Source organism: Penicillium rubens, assembly GCF_028828025.1.
Source record: "Penicillium rubens strain IBT 27055 chromosome Unknown utg000003l_segment0_segment0, whole genome shotgun sequence".
Lineage (NCBI taxonomy): Eukaryota > Fungi > Ascomycota > Eurotiomycetes > Eurotiales > Aspergillaceae > Penicillium > Penicillium rubens.
In genome coordinates this window covers 6,999,635-7,020,806 of record NW_026890601.1, presented here as the reverse complement: position 1 = coordinate 7,020,806, position 21,172 = coordinate 6,999,635, and the positions used below count along the sequence as shown (strand labels likewise).

At 48.4% G+C, this 21,172-nt stretch overlaps 7 protein-coding genes across 7 annotated transcripts; 1 reads left to right on the top strand and 6 right to left on the bottom strand.

Annotated features, from left to right (window-relative positions):
* Positions 1-159: 159 nt before the first annotated feature.
* Positions 160-573, bottom strand: N7525_008926 (uncharacterized protein; the record flags this gene model as incomplete). Its single annotated transcript, XM_061214547.1, has 2 exons — positions 160-194; positions 300-573. 2 exons carry the CDS (start codon positions 571-573, stop codon positions 160-162), a joined length of 309 nt encoding a protein of 102 aa, XP_061068978.1.
* Positions 574-1,454: 881 nt separating this feature from the next.
* On the bottom strand, positions 1,455-1,640 carry N7525_008925 (uncharacterized protein; the record flags this gene model as incomplete). The annotated part of the gene is made up of 1 exon (XM_061214546.1): positions 1,455-1,640. One exon carries the CDS (start codon positions 1,638-1,640, stop codon positions 1,455-1,457), a length of 186 nt encoding a protein of 61 aa, XP_061068977.1.
* Positions 1,641-3,029: 1,389 nt separating this feature from the next.
* N7525_008924 (uncharacterized protein) lies at positions 3,030-3,500 on the bottom strand (the record flags this gene model as incomplete). Its single annotated transcript, XM_002562988.2, has 1 exon — positions 3,030-3,500. The coding sequence occupies one exon, from the start codon at positions 3,498-3,500 to the stop codon at positions 3,030-3,032; it is 471 nt and encodes a 156-aa protein (XP_002563034.2).
* A 1,959-nt stretch (positions 3,501-5,459) lies between these two features.
* Positions 5,460-6,055, bottom strand: N7525_008923 (uncharacterized protein; the record flags this gene model as incomplete). Its single annotated transcript, XM_061214545.1, has 2 exons — positions 5,460-5,676; positions 5,781-6,055. 2 exons carry the CDS (start codon positions 6,053-6,055, stop codon positions 5,460-5,462), a joined length of 492 nt encoding a protein of 163 aa, XP_061068976.1.
* A 697-nt stretch (positions 6,056-6,752) lies between these two features.
* N7525_008922 (uncharacterized protein) lies at positions 6,753-8,541 on the bottom strand (the record flags this gene model as incomplete). Its single annotated transcript, XM_061214544.1, has 2 exons — positions 6,753-8,029; positions 8,088-8,541. 2 exons carry the CDS (start codon positions 8,539-8,541, stop codon positions 6,753-6,755), a joined length of 1,731 nt encoding a protein of 576 aa, XP_061068975.1.
* Positions 8,542-8,608: 67 nt separating this feature from the next.
* On the bottom strand, positions 8,609-16,192 carry N7525_008921 (uncharacterized protein; the record flags this gene model as incomplete). The annotated part of the gene is made up of 4 exons (XM_061214543.1): positions 8,609-12,631; positions 12,680-12,754; positions 12,810-15,856; positions 15,913-16,192. 4 exons carry the CDS (start codon positions 16,190-16,192, stop codon positions 8,609-8,611), a joined length of 7,425 nt encoding a protein of 2,474 aa, XP_061068974.1.
* A 3,541-nt stretch (positions 16,193-19,733) lies between these two features.
* N7525_008920 (putative monooxygenase) lies at positions 19,734-21,123 on the top strand (the record flags this gene model as incomplete). The annotated part of the gene is made up of 2 exons (XM_002562984.2): positions 19,734-19,980; positions 20,036-21,123. 2 exons carry the CDS (start codon positions 19,734-19,736, stop codon positions 21,121-21,123), a joined length of 1,335 nt encoding a protein of 444 aa, XP_002563030.2.
* Positions 21,124-21,172: the final 49 nt, after the last annotated feature.

The following is a 21,172-nucleotide window of genomic DNA, read 5'->3' as shown; positions in this document are numbered from 1 at the left end:
ACACCAATGCTCGTGTTTGGTATTAACAGGGGGCAGTCCCCAATCGGGGTCTGAATCCGGACTTGTCCTGGAGTGGTGACAATTTATGCGGGGAGGGTCCGGTAGAATGTTACCGAGTAGGTAGAATGTTATCGAGTGGGTAAACGTAAACAAGGTTCCTCACTTGGGAGTGTCATAGCCGGCGTTGACAGGAACTAGTCCTACGTTAGCAACCGTAACCGGAATTCAAAGATCAGGATGGAGACCCACAAAGAGCCTCTACTAGTATATGGCTTAACCCCGCCAAAGAATTAGGCCACAGCATTCCAGGTCTTCTTCTTCTTCGATATCGCACATGCGCGACATATAGGCCAAAATAGCCAAACTATGGTTCATGGCGATTGTAGCCGGGACTAATAATTCTGGCTGGCCATCAAAGTCCCTCATTAGTTGGGCGTGGCTGCTTCGAATTGCAGCGTTCGCCCGAGTAATCTCGGCGCGGGTATTGTTGCGCCGGATCATCTTGACACGAAGGCCCCGGAGCTGTGCGATGTCAAGGTCATCGAGAAGGATGACCGCACGACTGTCGGTCATTTCTATATATTGTTAGCGTTAGCTTCTTGAGATAGGTGCTAACTTGCCGATGGTTTTGGTGTCAGAACCACTGGTTTCTGAAAGATTTCAGGATGTGGTGGAAGTGAGAGAAACAATAGGGTAAGGGGAAGTGGGAGTAGCGAGAGAGTTCGAGGAATAGTAGGAGAGGTGAGAGAGGTGAGAGAGGCGAGAGAGGTGAGAGAGGTGAGAGAGGTGAGAGAGGTGAGAGAGGTGAGAGAGGTGAGAGAGGTGAGAGAGGTGAGAGAGGTGAGAAAGCCGAGAAAGCCGAGAAAGCTGAGAAAGCTGAGAGAGGTGAGAGGTGAGTGAGGGGTGACGGATGAAGGAGGGAGAAGAGAAAAGTGAGACAATGAGAAAGGCAACTGTCTGTCCAAAGGCAGATGGATAATTTTGATCTGGCAGCAAAGGTCAGAGGAAGAGAGGGGAGAGAGGAGCGGCTGGATTCTCTATCTGTCAGATCAGCTAATATACTACCTAGGTACCTAGGTAGGTAGCTAGCAAGCATGTGAAGCCTGACAGAACAAAGCATCAGTCAGATGAATCCTGTCATAACATATTTCCCCAACCAAATCTTACACCAGCAGATATTCAGCTGTGGTCCACATACTGATCCGGAAAAATCTCCAGTGGGCAATGTGGTCTCCTCAGCTTAAGAGAGTGGAGGCAAGATGTATTCGGGCACGAACTAGGCTTGATTGATAGTATATATATACAGATTGCGAACGACCCTGGGACTACCAAAGGGGCAAGGGTCTCCTCGGTGCTACCATTAGGACTTGTTCCGATCAGGAATACAAACAGGAATCTCTTCGCGACCTCAACCAGGAGCTGGTCAGGCATCACGCGGGCGGAGGCGGTGCGCTCTAACGGATGTGGTGTTCTCCTGGCTCCGCGGCAAGTTGTGTGTAACTGATTCGGATGCCGGCACTCGCCCGTATATTTATGGCTCGCGCGTTGTTGCGCTGGGTCACACGGTCAGCGAGCAGTCGGGGATGCACTAGGTCGAGTTCATCTGGTGGGATGGCTATAACTGGCCGGTTTTCAACCATTTCTGTAAAAGCGTTAGCGTCTTGATATAGGTTTGAGCGCTGCTAAAATCTCTGACCGTGCGGCGGCTATGGCTCTGCTCTTCCCGTGTTTGGAAGGTAAGTGTAGATAGTCGTGATGGCAGCGGCCAAAAGAAAGAAGGGCAGATATGAAAGAATTGAAAGAAGTGAGGGACCTATGGAGAGCGATAGGAGAGTGATGTGAGAGGATAAAAGGGAGAACTATGGACATTTCCACCAGTCCACTAGATGCTTGACATTATAGAAACCTAAAGTAGTGACTTTAGGTGGTGAGTAGTGATCAGATCGGCTTGTGAGATTTTATAGTCACCTGCTCTGTGTTCAAAAATAGTCGCAAAATTGTTTCCATCGTAGAATTCCTATCAACTTTTATGCAATCACGCAAGGCCCCAAGATCCTGGGCAGGTGTAAAGGACACAACAAAGGGCCAAGAAGTGAATTGCAAAGGCCCCCGACCATATATGGAAATTGCACCAAAGCTATAAGCATATAACAGCGTACCAGAACCGCCTCTTCACGGTCTGAGGAAGGAAAGGGGAAAGCCGGGGCCACGACCAGCTGCCAATGGAGGCCCAACGAAACAAGCACAAAAAACCGCCTCTAAAATACCCAGTTGACGAAAAGATACTAGTTCATTTGATTCCCAAATGCAGTAAACACTTTGGCAGTGGGGCCACCGGTTGGACTTGCTCATGCAAGCTGCCCGCCAGGCAAGTGAGCCTTGGAACTGTTGTCGAGGCTCATAATCTATGAGAAGTAACAAGTTAGAATCGACGAACTTGGGCAAGGAGAAAGGGGGACTTGCTTGACAATTGGCACTGGCCAACGTAATTTCCATGCATGACAGATAGCTTAGTCCTATCAAAGAAGCAAATGGAGGGACTTTAGGTCTTCCTCTTCTTCAATATCGCAGTCTCCACTTATATATTAAAGTTGCCAGACGCTGTTCGTAGTAATGGGAATCACGACAAACATATTCGGCAGTTATTCCGTGGCAAGGTCCCTATACGACGTGTGTAACTCCTTCGGATCGTAGCATCCGCACGCGTGATGTCAGCCGACGCGTCGTTACGCTAGGTCATCCTATAAGTAGGCAGCCGGAGCTACAGTAGGTCAAGATTATCGGGTAGGATGACCGCGCGGCTGTTCGCCCTTTCTGTATATGGTTAGCTTTTGCTTCTGAGAACAGGCCAGGGCCTTGTGTATCCTACTCCTCTCATATATGCGCTCTCTATATAATCCCCTAGGAGCAATATCCTTAGGTTAGCCGCGGATTATTCTAATGGTATTTGTCTAGGAGTTCTCTTCGGTCGGTCAGATAGAACCTAATAAAGTTAGCCTGGTTTCTCATTATTTCATTAGAGACTCACCTTAAGGGCAAACGATATCATAGTCCCCTTCGGCTAAGCGATCAGTGTTCATCGGCATTCGTTGTCCGGTCCCTCTGTGGTGAATTGAAATTCCATCGACTTTGAGTAAGACATCCATCAGCTTGTGGAAAAAATTAGCGTTTGTGATAGATCCATTTTGTCGGACACCACCGAGATGAGCACCCGTTAAACCGTCGTAAAAGTTCACATTTCGCGGAGGGCGAGACGTCTTGACAGTGGGGAGTAAGTAGTTGACTGAGCTGCCTGTTGTTTCTGGTTGGGACAAACCCGCAACTGCCCAGTACAGTGCTCTGTCCATCCTAGTTTTGATGTCCATGAGCAGACAAGGACTCATCCCAAAGATCATGGATGATCCACGGGTACCTTCAGTGTAGGGGCGGAGAGTAATGGTGGTCTCTGTATCTGTGCCATCACTGAGCACAAGCGCCGATCCTTTCACGACATACACCATCGGGAGACCATGTGCCCAAGCCAAGGGGGCCGGATCTTCGGGGTTGCGGCTGGCTCTGATATGTCCGTTCTTGTCAAAGTTTACAGGGTAGGTTCTCCCTCAATCGACGGCCGTCAGATTTTTGTATGCGAGGTACATGTCCTCGTCAGAAAGCTTTGTCCCATGTGGGGGTTGCAACCATGTATTTTGAACCATGTATTTTGTCTGTTCGAATGATCTCTCTCAGTTCAAATTGGGAGATTTGGATATCAGCTTGCTCCGCCCGTTGTCGAGAGGCTAGATCGCTGATATTTTGGGTGCCGGACTCACTGGTTCTCGAAAGATTTCAGATATTCCCGAAGTGAGAGAAATATATAAGGCTGGGGATAGTGTAAGGCGTAAAAGTGATAAAGTGGAAAACGTGAACAACGTGAAAAATGTGAGAAAAGTGACGGACTTATAGGAATGAGAGGATAAAGGGGATAACGGTAGACACTTCTAGCAGTCCCCCGGCTGTTTCATACTATATAAAATTAAAATGGTGACGTGTATACTGTGCAGCAACTTTGGTGATTGTCTGTCCTAAGACAATGAAAGATTTTCCGCACCAAATTTTAAACCTGTGCGTAACAAAGAATGGTTTACCTGCTGTGAAGTTTACCTATCGGCACATGCTACTCAAGGAGGCTACTGCGGTCAGAGCCCCAAAGAAGAGTTCAGCGCTCTTCAGCATCTTATCTGACAAGTTGCTGCTGGCCGCCAAGTAGGTCAGGTGGTTAGATAGGTGCGCCTCCGGCCCCGGAGGGTACTAGCTAGACTAGTCCACGAAATCTGCAACAAGGGTGATGCGGCAAAAGGAAATATATATTTCAGCCGCGTGATAGCAGAGGCCCATACGGCTTCCGTGTCCTTCATGATTAGAGCAGCTTTTTAAGATTTACAGGGTTTAAATGTCTACTCTGTGGTCACAGAAGAATCACCAATTTATCATTGTTGTAGAATCATACATGTTACGCATCGATCTCGAGCTCGTCTAGCGTGACCGGTACGTTTCCAAGGTCGTCTGGACTGCCATCTCCTTTGGGTGCAATCTGTCGCCATGGGCAATCCGGTCGTGGCATCATGGCAGGGGTAGCGCGAATTCCTTCCAATTTTCATTCCCTAGTTCCAGCGGAGCCCAATTGACGCCAAAGGAACAGACGGAAACACTCCAAATCCCCCTGTTCCTCAATATTGCATAGTGTCCACCTATGCTCTAAGGTGACAAGGCTGTCAATAATGGCGTTGGTAACCGCCACTAACACATCCGGAAGTTGGCCGTGTTCGTAGTGCGCCATTATCTGTACGTGCGCACTTTGTATGGCGACCCTTGCACGTATGATATTGGCCCGCGTATTGTTACGCTCTGTCATCCGAACAGCAAGCTGCCGGAGCTGCATAAGCTCGAGCTCGTCCGGTAGTGTGATTATATTGTTTGACGCCATTTCTATATGGTCTTAGTGTTGGTGTCTTAAGACAGGTTGCAGCCTTGTTAAAATTTCTTGACTTACTAGTTTCTTGCAGTGATGGCTTGTCCTCTTCTTGGAAAGTGCGAGCTATTTGTGGAGCTCTATGTGGAGTATATCTCGCGAAATCGTCCTCCTTGTTGAAGGCCAGGAGTGAATTCTGAAAGAGGAAAGAAAGGAGAGAAAGTGAGGGATGAAAGAAGTGAGAGGTGATAGAAGAGAAAGAAAGAAGTGAAGTGAAGTGAAGTGAAGTGACAGGGCAAGAGGAGTAATGGGAGATAGGCTATATTATATAAAATGAGACTACTAGCCAGACTGGCCCAGGAAGTCTGCAATAGGTGTGATGCAGCCGAAGGAAATATATATTTCAGCCGCATGATAGTAGAGCCCATACGGTTTCCGGGTCTTTATCAAGCAGAGCAGCTTTGTAAGATTTGCGAGGTCAAGATCTCTACTCTGTGGTCACGGATAATCGCTAATTTGTCATTGTTGCAGAATTCCTCCAAACTTCATGCCAGGCCACGAAAATGGTTTCTTTGTCGATACCCTTGGCTTGGAGTTTCCCAACGACGCCCTTTGCATCAAGGGTTCCATTGACCGTACTGTACTGTCGTACTTTCCTTTCCCATTGCCTTTGGCGCCAGGTTGCCGGCCCACTCGATGACGACACGGAAGGCGCGGTGACTCCCTCACTATATCTAGTGAGGCAATCAAGTACTGCTGCGCCTTTGGAATCAACGATACCGACCTGTAGCACCTCCCTTGAATGTATCTTGGTCTCCAGATCGATATTGACGATCTGAGTTCTAGTTGAGCCCCCTTCAGGTGGCGGCAAAGAATTAGGCGGAAGCACTCCAAGGCCCTCTGTTCCTCGATATCATATTGCATCCACCTATGCTCCGAAATGGCAATGCTGGCGTCTATTGCGTTGGTACCCATTACCAACATATCTGGAGGTTGGTTTGCGTTGTAGTGAGCGATGATGTGTTCGTAGCCGCTTCGTATAGCGGCAATCACCCGTATAATAGCAGCCCGCGCGTTGTTCCGCTCAGTCACGCGATTGGCAACCAGCTGAAAGAGATAAACAAAGGAGAGAAGGTGAGAGACGGAAGATGTGAGAGGTGAGAGAGAGGAAGCAAGACGTAAGGGAAGAGAAGTGACAGGGGCAAGATCATTAGTGCAAGAATGGCGATAATTATATAGAATGAGAGTCGCAACGGAGAGGACAAATAAATGTACACTGTCCTATGCCAACCTCTAGGCCTGTAGTAAACTATGGATTAGTTGATATGCTTCCTTTCTGCCACAGAATGACCTGTTGACTTTATTTTGACCTTTTCCTCACTTAGAATAGCGCTTTGACTTAACCTTCACTTTTCCCTCACTTTATTTTCGGCTCCAGCACTCCAGCACCCAGAGTAAATGTTTGGACGAACGTCGGCAGCGAGGTCTTCCGTGGACATCTTGGCGGTTGCTCTCCATGTGTAGGCTCTAGGAACTGTTGGCTAACTTGATATCCGCTCCAAATGGTTCTCCGTGGTTACTGCGCTGGATTTCCTGTTCATGGTCGAACATTAGCGAATCCAGTCACATAAGGGTGTTATAGTGATCGGTATTGGGAGGACCATTATAGAAGGATACGAAAGTGTTATTATTCATACTTGAAGTACTAGTATCCAAAAGCAACATATCAACATTAAAAGAATGCGTAGAAGCATGTTTTTCAAATTAAGAACAACAAAAGTTAGGTCAGAAGTCGGATTCAATCTCAATCAAATCTCTCAGCGCTCAATGGCATAGCTTTGATGATTGTATCAATGTGGGATTGTTGATATCCACTACCTCTAGTCCGGATATGAATCAGTGCACTGAGGAATGGGAGGGGACTTTCGGTAAAGGGTGAGTCAAGAGGCCATTGGAGGCTCATACGAGTAAAGAACTTGACGAATCCTTCATTGGTCATGCTGCCATCTGGAAGTTCACCAAGGTAATCCGTAATAAGGCCCAAAAACGAACGGAAATTCTTGTACTCTTCGAATGAGCTAAAGTAAAGGCTTCCCGAAAACAGCTCCAAACACCGGGTCATGGAGTCGTTAGGCTGTGTGGAAATATTTGCGCCAATGCCAAAGAAATCGAGATGGCGGAACGACCGCATGGGCTTTGTTAGCCGTGGGGCGTAGATGTTGAGCCTCGAATTCTTTGATTTGCGAACGATGGTAATTAATTCATTGGCTTCGTACTGACTCACGATAAGGAGAATGTCGCTGTGGGCGCTGGACAAAATCCAATTCACCGGCTTGCAGAAATCGTCCATGAGATTATTCTGGGATTCTTTCGCAGTTTTGTTGAAGTCCAAAGTGGAATACAGCCTAGGAGCAAGCAGTCTTGGATGATCCGCTTTTCCAGCAGACGTGTTCGCCAGACCGTGGAATGCCAATGTGACAGCCTTGGATGGGCGATTGCCAGGAAACTCGCCGAATGTAGCGAAATGCCGGACATCGTTATGCAGGCTGTGTTTGTTAGGCTGGTATGATGGGGGCCGAGAAACCTGTTGTTCTCGCTCCACCTCACATGCAATTTCCCTCTCTTGTTCTTCATGAAGGTAGGCGGAGGTTGTGATGTGACCTGAAGCTGACTGTAACGTTTTCAACAACTCCTGAACTTGGCCGTTCTCCACACCGCATTCAGACATGTAGCCTTTGGCGTTCGCTTCATCTTTATCCCAGGGGGCGTAGAGCTGGGAGAGTGTCCGGGCTTCGGGCTCCTGTATAGCAATAGCTGTCTCCTTGGAAGGGTCTGGTTGTTCCACGAGTGAGTCCCAGAGCTCGATCCTCCTATGGTACTGAAGCCCCTGGTTTGCCCAGAGGGGTCGAAGATTGTCCAGCGACTGACACGTTTGAGCCATAGACCATTTTAGCACGTCTGCCGAAGTGAAGTCTCTATCGGACGATATTCCTAAGACAGACCTCATATTGTGACTGACTTCCGGTGGGATTAGAAAGAGAAGTGATTGGGACTTTTCAAGGCCACGAAGGCGGTTACAAGCTGGAAAAACAATGAAATCAGTACTCTTTCCAGGATATATTGGGACAGTGAAGCTTACCTTGCACAAGTCTATCCTTGGTTAGTCTGGGTCCTAGAGTGACTGCGGCTCGCGTCATAGGGAGTAACTTCAAATCTACGCCACGCGAGTGCTGTTGATCAAGGAACACCAAGCAACCGCCCATGCGTTGTCGGAATGAAGATGAAAAGAGGGTCTCAACATGGCCCTCCCGGTCAATAACCATAATTTCATCACTGTGGCTGAAAAATATTGCTGCCTCAACATCTGCCTCGGGGGTCATAGCGAGCCATTGCTGGGCGACCGACTGATTGCCGGCCTCCAGGATTTGGGCGCCAACATCAATCAAAACTCGCACGGGCTGTGTCGTGGTTGAGCCTCCACCAAGGGTGGCTACAAGCTTCAAGAGTGCATCAACGTCCAGCTGGCGGCCTTCCTCGTCCTGCGCCAAAATAAATTTCCTGTTTTCCTCTCGTAGCAACAGAGCAAGTACCATCGCATTGGTGTGAACGAGTTCACCAAAGTCACGTTGACGAATTGACAAAGGCAGGAGAAACCGGTTATCATTCGTACCGCTGAACCCTGTCGTCAATTGAAGGCCCCGCCGTGCAGGAATATCCCACGCAGATGACGAGAGCTTCCGCCGGGAACTCCTTTGCTTCTCTGGGAAAGACGAAGTGGGACAGGTAAAAGTCAAGAATCTCTTTCTGGTATCGGAGGAGAGGGAACAATATCTCACTGAAGGTCTTATTGTCCTCGAGGTTGATGCCTGAGTACGACTGCAAACCAACGGGCAGTTCTTGGACGCACGGCGCGACCCAGTTCTGGAACTCCGTTGACGGGTCGTTCTGCTTAGCTAAAAGGATAAAGCAGTCTCTCAGTTGATCCTTTGTCAGTCCCTCGTAGTAGTAACTTAGGCAAGTCAAAGTCACTGCCACATCAGGGTGTCCGAATTCTGCACTCTCCGATGGGACACCCTTCGCGCGATACGGCACAGCCATCAAGCAGCGGGAAGGGTGAAGGCCGTATTCCACTAACCATCGTTTGCCGGCAAGCGAGAATCTCAGGATGCAATGAGCGAAAAGCCCCCGTAAAACAAGAAGCTTGGTGATAAAGATAGTCCCATTAAATTCTTGCTGGATGATGGATTGATCTTCTTCGGTCAGCTCAGACTGCTGGATAAATCTCAGCGCGCTGCCTTTCACCCTTGGGGTCCACTGAGTAAAGGGTAAACCGGGAATTCCGTTGTCTGAGATCGACCTAAGAGTGTAACTGACGAGGCGCTCGACAGCATATGGCCTTATGAATCGCAGAATAGGATAGCGGTAACCTGACTGGTCAACCTCTATACATCCTGGGTCATCCTGCTGAAGGCACTTTGCTTGTGTGGAGACTAGGCGAAGCAAATGCTGCGTTGTCTCCCAGCGACCACTTAGCCCATCGAGAGATTGCTGCGTGCCCATAGTGTAAACCATCTGAAACTTGGTATCCATAACTTCATCACTTTCATCAATGACATCCCGGCAGTGTATTTGTAGCCAATGCTCAAGGGCTACCAATGGGGCAAAAATATCAGGGCTTCTCTCCGCGGCATCTAACCCAATGAGTCTGAAGGAGAGTATCTGTTCAGGTAGAGCAATCAGAATACTCCTATCACGGCGGCATTGTCGATATATGGCCTTAAGCTGTCCGACTGTACTGGAAGTAAGTTGAGTGTGTCGCGAGAACGGGATGTGGTAAATGCGGCGCTGTATCAGACCCCCGAGGCGCTGAGAAAGAAGCCCATCACTTTGTCTTAAGAGAGGCTTTAGGACAATTATCCTGAGAATATCACGGCCATCTGCTAAGATTGTAGCCACCATAGGTGTGATGACGGAAGTCTTGCCTTCGCCCATGTTGAGCTGAAGTACTGCATTTTCACCATCTTCTGGTTCAATCATCCGAAGTGCGACTTCTGCTTGGCGTTTCCGAATAGTGATGTTATTTTCAATTTCCAGAAGCAGCCAAGTCGGATAGATCAAAGGGTCCCACCCCTCATAGCCTGGGTTGTCTGCGTCTTTTAGGAACCCATCCATATCACGCGTTTCAACACAGGAAATCAGCCGCCCATAACGACGCAAGGCAGATATAGACTTTCCAAATGCCACAAGTAATTCCCTCCATTGGGCGGGAATGTTAGCCCATTGGTCATGGGCCAAGATGGACAGAACCGACCAAACAGTGATAGAAGGGTAGACTGTGTCAGTGCTTGGACGACTTCGATTCTCACTAATTGTCAAGATAATGACTATTTCTTCCCAGAGCGAGTCCCTAAGACTTTGGACCTGGTTTTGATGTGAAAGGAGCGCAGTTCTTTTTGCTGCCCAGTCAACAGACCCAGAAAGGTCAAAGTTTCCAGTTCTAGGCACTGAACTTGAGAAATCTTCTAACGCTTGAACGCTGTGACTTAGCCCGTTTCCGTAGTCTTGTTGGCACTGGTTCGGACTGTCCTGAAAATGTTTTGCCAGGGCCCAGAGCTCAGGAGTCGGTCGCAAAACGGAAGAAGCTGCATGATAGGTCACCGGAGCAACCTCAGTCTGTGGGGTACTTGCATGAGACATCTGGATCAAGTCAAGAAGACGGGGTGGTTGGAACGAAGTGCATTCGATCTCCTGGGAGTGCATATGCGAAGTTGGAACAGGGTCCACGTTGCTATTATAGGAGTTGGAGGGCGGCACTTGGCTCTGTACCTGGCGTAGGAAGGCAAGGAAATTCTTATTTTGGAACCAATTGCCACACAGTATTTTGCATTTTTCATATGCTGCCGTCTTGGAGACCCGAGGAATCATTTTGGAAGATGGAAGCTGGGGAGCTTTGCATGGCCACTGTTCCCTTATATGCTCTCCACATAACTGCACGTCCTGCTTTCTTTGGTCTTCCCACTTGAGTTTAGCTCTTCGGTTGCTCTCGACCTGTTCTCCGTATGTGAGGTATGACTTTCGTATCTCGGTGAACGGCTCGTAAGATTCTCTGATTGCGTCTTCAACTTGACTAAGGACTAGATCCTCCCCTAGTGTCAGATTTAGCGATGTTCTCGAGTCGCGTGGAACCGCAACATCTTTGCATTTCTCCGAGAAAGCAACCTGAAGTAATTGGCGTAGGATCGACTGGTCAATATTCCCGCCAAACGCAAGGGCAGAGAACAAAGAAATCAAGGAGTAGGTGTCCCTTGTTCGGGAGCTCGACTGGCAGACTTTGTACAAAGACACCCAGGAGCTCGGTGCCGACTGAGATAGAATCTCGGAGTAAGAGCAACGGGTAAAGTCATCTGAAAGCATTGAAACTTCTTTGAATTGCGTCATGGTTGCCACTATGGAAGATGAATGATCAACTGTCAAAGGCCAGTCTCGAATCAGACCTGTGATACTGTACACAGCGCTGCTGCGAGCGCTTGTGGAATCGCAGTCGCGGGATTTGTAAACTTTCTTGGTAAACGACGTAGGAGGACCACTGAACTCCGAGCTTCTCAACTGCTCGTTACGGCAACGGGCACGCTGTAATAGAACCCTATTTCCCCGGTATGAGATCTTGTTTCCGTTCGATTTGGCATCATGGAAATGTGCACATTGGACGGAAAACTGGAGGATGTCCTGTGCCAACGGTTGGAAGTCGTCGTGCTGGGCAAGTTGGCCTAAGTTACTCGACCATGTGACAGTTTGCATGACACGAAGGTGCCGAGGATAAAAGCAGCGGTGCGGCGTGAGAGACGCAATCCATTTCAGGGTCTCGATACAATCGTTCTGAAGGGGAAAAGACGATCTCAAAGACCCTTGACGTAGAATTCGGATAGCCTCTTCGGTACCTGAACGATGGGTCAAGTCGTCAGCAACGGGGAAAGATGTGAGTGCGTGCAAGTAGGCCTGGTACAGGATAGCCAGGGGGTAAAATCCTCGCAGAAGTTGCAGATGACTGTCCAAGCAATAATGCATGTATTTCACTCGATTTCCGTCTCGCAGATCGATTGTAACCGCAACATGGTCATGCTTTCTATTAACGACCGGGTGTCCATAAGGAACAATGACGGATCTGTTATTGGAGGAATCGACAAGGACCAGTTTATTCCTGAGACCATAGAAGCAGCCGACGTCTTGGTCAACATCAATGAGGGCACCAAACTCCTTCGATGCTACGCGCCCATTGTCATTGACGAAGAACTTCAATCGTAAACGGCTTAGCTCTGCCTCTAGCGTTCCGGTGGCTGTTTGGGTTACAACGATTTCGTCACTTGCGTCAAGCACTCTTAATATACGGCAAATCTTTTTGACAGGCGCGCTGCGTATGTCGACCAGGGACTTGGAATCTTGTTGCATGACGCTAGGCGCATAAGGATCGAAGGATAAACGCCAATTGGTGGAGCAAGCTTTCCATGGGTTCTTTAGTGGACGGAATTCAAGCAGTCCAGTCTGCAAATCCAGCCAATGGAAGTTATCAGAGATAAAGACTCTTGGGAAGTCATTCACAAAAACCTCCGGAGGTATCAGTTGCAGTATCTGAGACCCCTTCCGGGTTTTAGTTGAAAGCTTTTTACCTTGCATCCCAAAGTGAACCTGTGCAAGTCGTTAGACAACGTGTCATAGCAATTTTGGTTGACTTACTTCAAGATCCTCAATGTTGCGTGACAAGACAAACGACGCGCCGGGCAAACTCGACGGTACCACCGGAAGGACTCTCTATTGGACAGTTAATACTCTTCTTCCAGTATACTTAGTGACAGGTCAGAATTACCGTTCCAAAAAGGCGTTGGTAGAGAGGATCGCATGTGAATTCGGCTGGCAATCTCCCCGGGCGGTTTCCATCCACCAGAAGTTCACCTGTCAGACAATTGAAATGGAGTCGCTGCTTAAAACCTCGGAGACTATTCCTTGTTTCTGCGGTTACCCAAATATCACTCCCTTGGCAAATCTTCCAAGGCCCAGATACCTCAAGACAGGTTATGCTACTCTGAATCGCGTCGTTCAACCCAGACGGGCAATCGAGAATCATGCACCTGATTCGTGATCTTAACACAGAACGGATCCTTTCCGCATTCTCTAAGAAGAGCTTTGCCTCGGGTGGGGGGCTGTCTGTTTCCGGGGGTGAGTTCGCAAAGAGTAGAATAGAGGACCGGACAAAACAAAAGACGTCTCGGGGTGTTTCGATAGCTGTTTTCAAATGGATAGGATCCACGTCATAAGTTGCTTGGCAGGTTGATGCAATACGAAGTATAAGCTGCTGCTGGCTGCCGCCGTCGTTCCCTTCGTCATCGGAAACACCATTCAACTCATCACACCAATCAATCGCCACCTGTCGGCATTGTCGTAGGAATTCAATAACCTTTTCAACCGATGGCGATCTACTCGACAATGCAAGGACACGAAGACCAAGTGTCACGATGAGATCGAATGTGCAATGCTCATTCCAATTCCTCTTGATCGCCGTCAACCTCTCATGCAGAAGGTCCAGCAAACAGTCACCAAAGCCTGTATCCTCAAAGGCCTGATGTGCAAGTCTTCTTACAGACCCAGAGCGTGACCCAAGCTCCCAAGCAGCTTGTTTAAAAAGGGAGGAAACGGCCTCCTCATTCAGTGATAATGTCGAGGATGCTAGGTTTCGCGCAATATTGCACCATTGAACGCGCTCCCCAGAACGAAGGCATCCGTACGCCTCAAATTCATGCAAACTGAGGGTTTTATCACAATCATTCTGAGTTGCTATGACCAGGTTCTGCGTGTGTGAAGTAGAATTGAGAGTGTATTGAAGGTTTGAGTATGGCCCAGAAGGGAGTTGGATAGTGCACATGAGCTTGATGGTCGGTTTCTCGGTCTGCTCCCTCACCCAGCCGTGGCTGACTTGGTCGAGAAATTTTAGGCAAAGCCCATTTGGTATACCAATATCATCATACGGGACAGGGAACTTATGGGTCCTGTAGTGGGTGTTGCCCCACGATTTTGAATTTGAGACCAGAATGATGTTTGAGTCTCGTCTGACAGCGAACGTTTCAATGTCTCTATATTGAAGCCATTCCACTTGATTGTTGTCAGCGGCCACTGTACCCCTTCGTCCGACCGCATGAAGGATCTTCCACGTAGTGTTGCGCCACGATGCAAACCAAGTAGGGATATCCAGCTCAAACACAGCGGTCTTCCGTTCATTCACATCGGTTGGAAGCGGCCATTCGTGGATTCGTATAGACATGGACGCAGCCTGCCTCTGCAATGAACACTTCTCACATCGGTGGTTAAAGTGAACGTATTCGCCATGGCGATTGTAGTCATAAAAATGCGACAAGTTCTCCCCTGTTTGACACGTCCTTTTGTACTCGGCACTTAACATCTCCCATTCTACCCGTTTTGCTGCTCGAGTTTGCGTTGCATGCTGTTGAATTTCGCGTTCAAGTGCCTGATGATCATCAGAGCTATCGAAATACTGAGCACCGAAGCAATTTTTCATTGGGTCACAGAAGATGCTAGGGTTTGTTTCCAGCGCTTCCTTGTGCCGCACATCAATGTGTTGCTCGACTTCTCTTGCTCGTTCCATTTGACCAATCTTGGGAAGCAGTAGAGGTTCCAGGAAGCTCTCGGGGATGTCGGTAGAGAATTTCCCCAGGAGGGGACATAGTTGCACTGCCATTTTATCAAGCACTACCCACAGTTCCAACACCACAAGGATCATGACTGATGTGGCTTGTGGATTGGAGTAGTACTTAGGCTGCGCCATGGAAATGTACTGTGCCATGATACTTTCAATTTCACAACATGCTGATTCGTATTTCGACGCGGGCTGATCAACGAACCAGGACTGCAGGTGCTCCTCAATCCATTGCTCGAATTCACTGAGAGCCATAATTGATCCGAATTTTGGAACGGGCAAACCATTGCTCCAGTTCAAGTTGAATCCTTGAGTTCGACGGAACTTTTTAGGTTTTACCTTACCAGTCGACGGATGCATTGCCGCTTGAAGGTAGTCTCTGCAATGAACCAGCGAAAGGTGGACATCATCTTCTGAGGCTGATGGTGGGATCAGCGGAATCTCCACGCTGTTGGAAATTTTGATCTGCTTCTGAATAGACATCAATTTGCCAAGCAGAACTTTGGTTGTGGAATGCGCCCGGTTGGCAACGAATGGAAAGACTTCATCTTTCAGCTTGTAGAGCCGGCGGCCCAGTCGAGCACGCATGATTTCGCAACCATCAACAACTGTATGGGAGCCCACGGACAGAATTTGATCTCCTGCCAGTGTTGCCATGAGGTAAAGAATGAAATTCTTGTACTGAAGGCGGCTGTCTGTTTCGGGGAAGCATCGGCGGAGAACCAACTGAAGAGCGACTCGAAGGACTAACCAAGCTGGAGAACGCCTCCACGGTAATAAAGCACGATCCCAATTGACCTCATCACGCACGCATTTCACGAACCTCCCTTCTTCATGCTGTGTACCTAGCGCCAAAAGCTGTGTCATCAAACCTTCTGTCACGAGGCCAGGGTGGGTTGTTTCCCGGATTTCGTCCACTTCGGTTCCAGCTTTTGAGCTTTTAGGCAGCATCTCAGACACTTCCTCGCGTGTTAACTGGGAGATTTCGGCGGCCAGGTAGGAGCAGAATGTCGGATCGGCGAGCTTGTCTGCTGAAATGGCGACACTAACTCCGGGGAACTGACGCAATAACCCACCAGACGAGGAGAGCACTGGCCCATCCTGACAAGACACCTCAAAAGCATCCACGAGGACCCTGTCTTTGTTTACATCGTAGGAGGCAACCCATCCGCAGTTCTGAGCTCTGATGTGACACGCAACAGCCCCTACTCATGTCAGCCTTATCTCGCCGTCGGAACCGTCCGAAATATAACCGACTTACCGGTATATTTGAGGTTTGATACGCCCTTTTCTAGAGCAATCTGCACAATTCCCTGGTCGGTATGCACCTTGATCCAGGTGTCCAGCATACTCAAAACGATGCCCCATCGCTGTTGGGACCCAGGGCCGAGACTCTGGACGAAATCTTGCAGCACATCTCTCACCAGCACAGTCAGGCGGTTTTCCAGCTCAGTAAGATTATTTTCAGCCTCCTGTGGAAGCTCCGGGGGGTAGAATATGTGATTGAATACGAATGAGGAGAGATCATGGTCGACTGCCATGGCTTGACTTTGAGACCTGGCTGCCAAATGTGTACACGGTATTGATGGGACACAATAAGTTGAAGTCAAATAAAAGATGGTAGCAGATTTTGCAAGAGATGAAGATATGTATGGCAGGTTAAATCGGTGGGGTGGGAAAGTAATGTGGACAAACAAATATGGACGGAGTAAGGATTTTGAATGACAGATCTGGAGAGATGAGTATATAAGACGTCCGCTGCCCAAGGCGGACATGACCTCAGAATTGCCAGTTTTATACCTAGGTACTTTGCTGTTGCTGATACCTTCAGTTTTCCAACCTTCCATCTCCGATACCTCTTCGGGAAATCCCGAGATAATACACCCGTGGATCCTCTATCGGATTTCTGAATACATATGTATTTTCTGATGGACTAAGTCGCTTAGGTATATAACGGAGAGATGATCAACAGGGTAAATGAATAATGAATAGACCCATGATGACGGCCATCTCTGTCATGGACGGATTATTTTCGACCCCGAAGAGTGCAGTTTACGCGAAAACGTCGGGTGAAGTGGAAATATCACCCGTCATATACGTTCAGGGTAGCGGGCAACAAATGCACGACACATACTTTGCAGCAAATGGAGACTATAAAAGTAACGTGAGTCTACTTGATTGATGTTGCGCTAGGACAAACAAAAAACTGCAACTCTCCGAGCTTCTAAGATGCTGATGCCTAATATTAAGGGCGGACAAAAGTAGTCCAGCGAAAAACCCATATAGTTTCGACAGCCAACCGTATAGGTCATTGCTTCATTGTATCTAGATGCCTGTGACATTCCTAGGAAGTGCAATAACAGACTACCACATATATTGGATGGATACTTATGCAGATATCTGTGTTAAATGAGTTGAATTTGAACCAAGTTTAAGTAATACCCTAACAGCATTGAAACCATGACGAGTTGAGTTACACTGGTGCCCTGTTGAATATTAGAGTAACTGATGGTTTCCACTCATCAAAAGCTATTACTTGATACGGATGCAGAGAAAGCAAAAAGAAAAGACAGTTTAGACAGGAGGGTGATGAGAGCCAAGGACCGACACGTCCATGGATACCCCCAGGATGAAGGGATAAAAGGGAGGAAGTCCGAGATCAGGATGGGATCTGTCGGCTAGGACGAACGATCTCGCGGACATGCATTATGACCCGTTGAATTCCCTGCTGAACCTCCCGCTGAGATGCAAGAATATCATAAGTGGCTTGGCAGGTCGATGCAATACGAAGTATGAGCTACTGCTGGCTGCCGCCGTCGTTCCCTTCGTCATCGGAAACACCATTCAACTCTTCACACCAATCAATCGCCACCTGTCGGCATTGTCGTAGGAATTCAATAACCTTCTCAACCGATGGCGATGTACTCGACAATGCAAGGACACGAAGACCAAGTGTCACGATGAGGTCGAATGTGCAATGCTCATTCCAATTCCTCTAGGATGAAGGAGGAAGAAAGATGTGATATGAATCTTTGGAAAGGAGGCTGTATATGAAGCCTCCGAGAATGAAAAACGCGACAAACCAGGCACATGCTCAGTGTGCACAGAGACAAACGCATACCCTGCACGTATCCCATGTATGCATGTCAGCATACACCCCCAGACTGAGCATCAAAAAACGTCATGGAAAGCATAAATCCATGTCAAAAAGTCGATCTGGTTCCCATAGTAAAAGCCGTCGTCCAGCTATAAGGCAGCATGTCGGGAAGAGGATTCAGCCATTGCAGCTCATGAAAAATGAAGATAAAGATGAAGATGAAGATTAGGCGAGCTTTCGGCCAGTCAAAAATGAAGTCTCTTTGAAGATGAAGACAGTTCTTAATGAAAGACACTATATAACACCGATTTGAAGATCAAGGCAGTCCAAAGTGAGAGAGACCGTAAAACACCGACTTGGATTTTGATCACATATAGGCGGGTATGCACATAGGCGTCTTTGGGATCTCGCACAGCGGCGATTTTAGAAAAGAAGTGAGATATAGCCTTTTTTTTTCTGTTCTCTAGTAGATGTGAGAGATATAGTCTTTCGCTACTCTCCACTATATCACTAACGAGCCTCCGCTATAGGGAGAAGCTCGTTAGCTCGGGCAGTTTTTAAAGGCTAACAATAAAAACCTTAATAAAGTGTGATATTAGATAGCATAGCTCTGTGTAGGTTTCCGGTAAGGTGATAGCGGTGCTAGGGGTAGGAGGCATTTAGCCTCGCTACCCCTACTACTGAAGCTGATAATAAAAATGTGCTCAGAGAGAGCAAGGGCTCAGAACCACTTGAGCCTAGATGCTACCAGGGGGATGAAGGAGGAAGAAAGTTGTGATATGAATCTATGGAAAGGAAGCTGTATATGAAGCCTCTGAGAATGACAAACGCGACAAACCAGGCAAATGGTCAGTGTGCAGAGAGACAAACGCATACCCTGCACGGATCCCATGTGTGCATGTTAACAACTTTGATCAATGAACATCGTACCAGCCTCCAATCTGATGGCTGAGCCAGTTAAGCACATAATCCAACTACATTTACTCTTGTGCCTCAAGCAATGAATGACTGGAAGTAGTCCACCCATCAAATATAGCTGTTGTACACCATGTCTTGGCATCATTTGGATATACGCTAGTCCCAATATGGCACACTAACACATATGCGGTTTAGCCTTTTTGAATAGCTGAACATCGTCTTGATGCGATTGTACTGTATTGATATCTCATGGTACGATACTTTTTTACTATGTAATGGCTTCAGTGGACTTCATGTTACTGTTCTATCACAACTTATCCACCAATCGTTAGGGAAAAAGCTGCACATTGCTGTGCGCCACCACTAGCCAGATCACATGTTGATTGTTAATTGCCAAATAAGCCGTGACATAGTTCAAGTTAATCTTAGACAGGATTTTAGATCTAATTTGGCAACTGAACTATGACTCCTATCGCTGTAATGTTTATTCTTTTTCCATGTTCAAGGCTGGGAGTGGAAAAGATTCCCAGGCTGGGCCCTGTCATTAAGCCGTCCATGGGTGGATCTCTGAGGCCACAGAAGGACTGGTATATCCAAGTGCCGGCAGTCTGTAGCCTCAACAGTAACCAGACTTACTGCGCAAGATTGGCGGCTTGGCCGGGGTAAGTCCGAGTTCAAAACTGTGGGGAAGGTTTGAGGGATGAGAATAGGCTGCAGTGCGACGATGAGCTGCACTTCACGTTACCCTCCGGGTAGTCCCATGCATAACATCAACTTTTGGAGCGGATAAAGTCCAAGCAGGGAATGATGAATCCCCAGGCCGTGCGAGCGGACTTGTGGGGAGAATGTGGGAGAAGCGGGAAAGACTTACTCCGCCAAGGCCATGAAGCAGAACACGAAGACATGTCGGCAGCGTCACCCGGTCATTGTACTGTTGAATATTTAGTTTGAGAGATATTCCTCGTTCCATTCCTCGCTATCGTTGGTCTGGCATATTTTAAATCCTCTTCTCCTTTGTCCTGTTAACACGCATCACGTATATATCTTCTCCGCACAGCACCGAGAAAATGGCAAAAACACCTCAAGATCTGCAAATCGCCATTCTGGGGGCTGGAATGGGTGGACTGACTTCAGCTTTGGCTCTGGCTCAGCAAGGATTCAAGAACATCGATGTTTATGAAAATGCCCGTGACCTCGGCTTTGTTGGGGCTGGTATTCAATTGGCACCAAACATGGCCCGCGTATTGGATGGACTCGGTGTTTGGAAGGGCATTGAGGCCGAGGCTGTCAATATTGAAGATACATCAGTGCGAGGTACGCTGAGATCGACTAATCGAACAATTTGATGCGATCTAATCTATGACTGTAGACGGCGCAACGGACACTGAGCACGCATATGTGGATCTGCGGTATATTGAAGACACATACGGATATAAGCACATGGTTGGCCACCGTGCATCATTAGCCAATGGGCTATATGACGGATGCAAGCAGCACTCGGCAATCAAGTTCCACTTCGGAATCAACGCAGATAACGTGGACTCGTTCGGCCCTCGGCCATCATTCACAGCTAACCCACGCGCCGAGGGAGCTGCTCCGTTCAAGGTCGAGTGCGATGTGCTTCTCGCTGCAGACGGTATTAAAAGTGTGACCCGCACTGAGATGCTGAAGCGGCTAGGTATCGACGTTGGTGTCAAGGACACCCAACAGGCCGCGTATCGTATCATGATCCACAAGGAGCAGATCAAGGACGACCCCGAACTTTTGGCACTCATCAACAGCAATCGTGTGACCCGCTGGATTGGTGAAAAGCGTCACATTATTGCCTACGCAGTCTCCAACAATACCATCTACAACCTCTCCACCACCCAGCCCGATACCAACTTCGCAGCTGCGACAAACGCTACCTATACCACCAAGGGCTCCAAACCTGCCATGATGGGCGTGTTCTCTGATTTCTGCCCCATGGTCCAGCGTATGCTAAACTACGTTCCCGAAGGCGAGGTCTGTGAGTGGAAGCTGCGCGTCCACGAGCCGCTGCCCACTTGGGTCCACGATTCCGTTGCCTTGGTTGGTGATGCTTGCCACCCTACCCTGCCCCACCTGGCTCAAGGCGCTGCTCAGGCGATTGAAGACGGAGCAGTTCTCGGTGTGGTCCTCTCCAAGCTCCCCGATACCACTCCTGAGTCCATCAACAAGGCTCTCCGTGTTTATGAGAAGGTCCGCAAGAGCCGCGCTGAGGCCTTGGTCGAGATGGCTACCGCTTCTGGTCGTGCCCTGCACTTGGGTGAGGGTGCTGCCAAGGAGGAGCGTGACAAGCAGTTCGCTGCCCTCCGCGCTGGCAAGGGTCCCGTGCCTGATAAGTGGGCCGATGCCGATGTGCAGCGTGAGATCTACGGCTTCGACTGTACCAAGGTCGCCGCGGACAATTTCAATGAGTACTTCTCGCAAATGTAAGCACTGTTCTTTATGTTGTTTACTGCATTTGGCACATGTTATTCTTCTT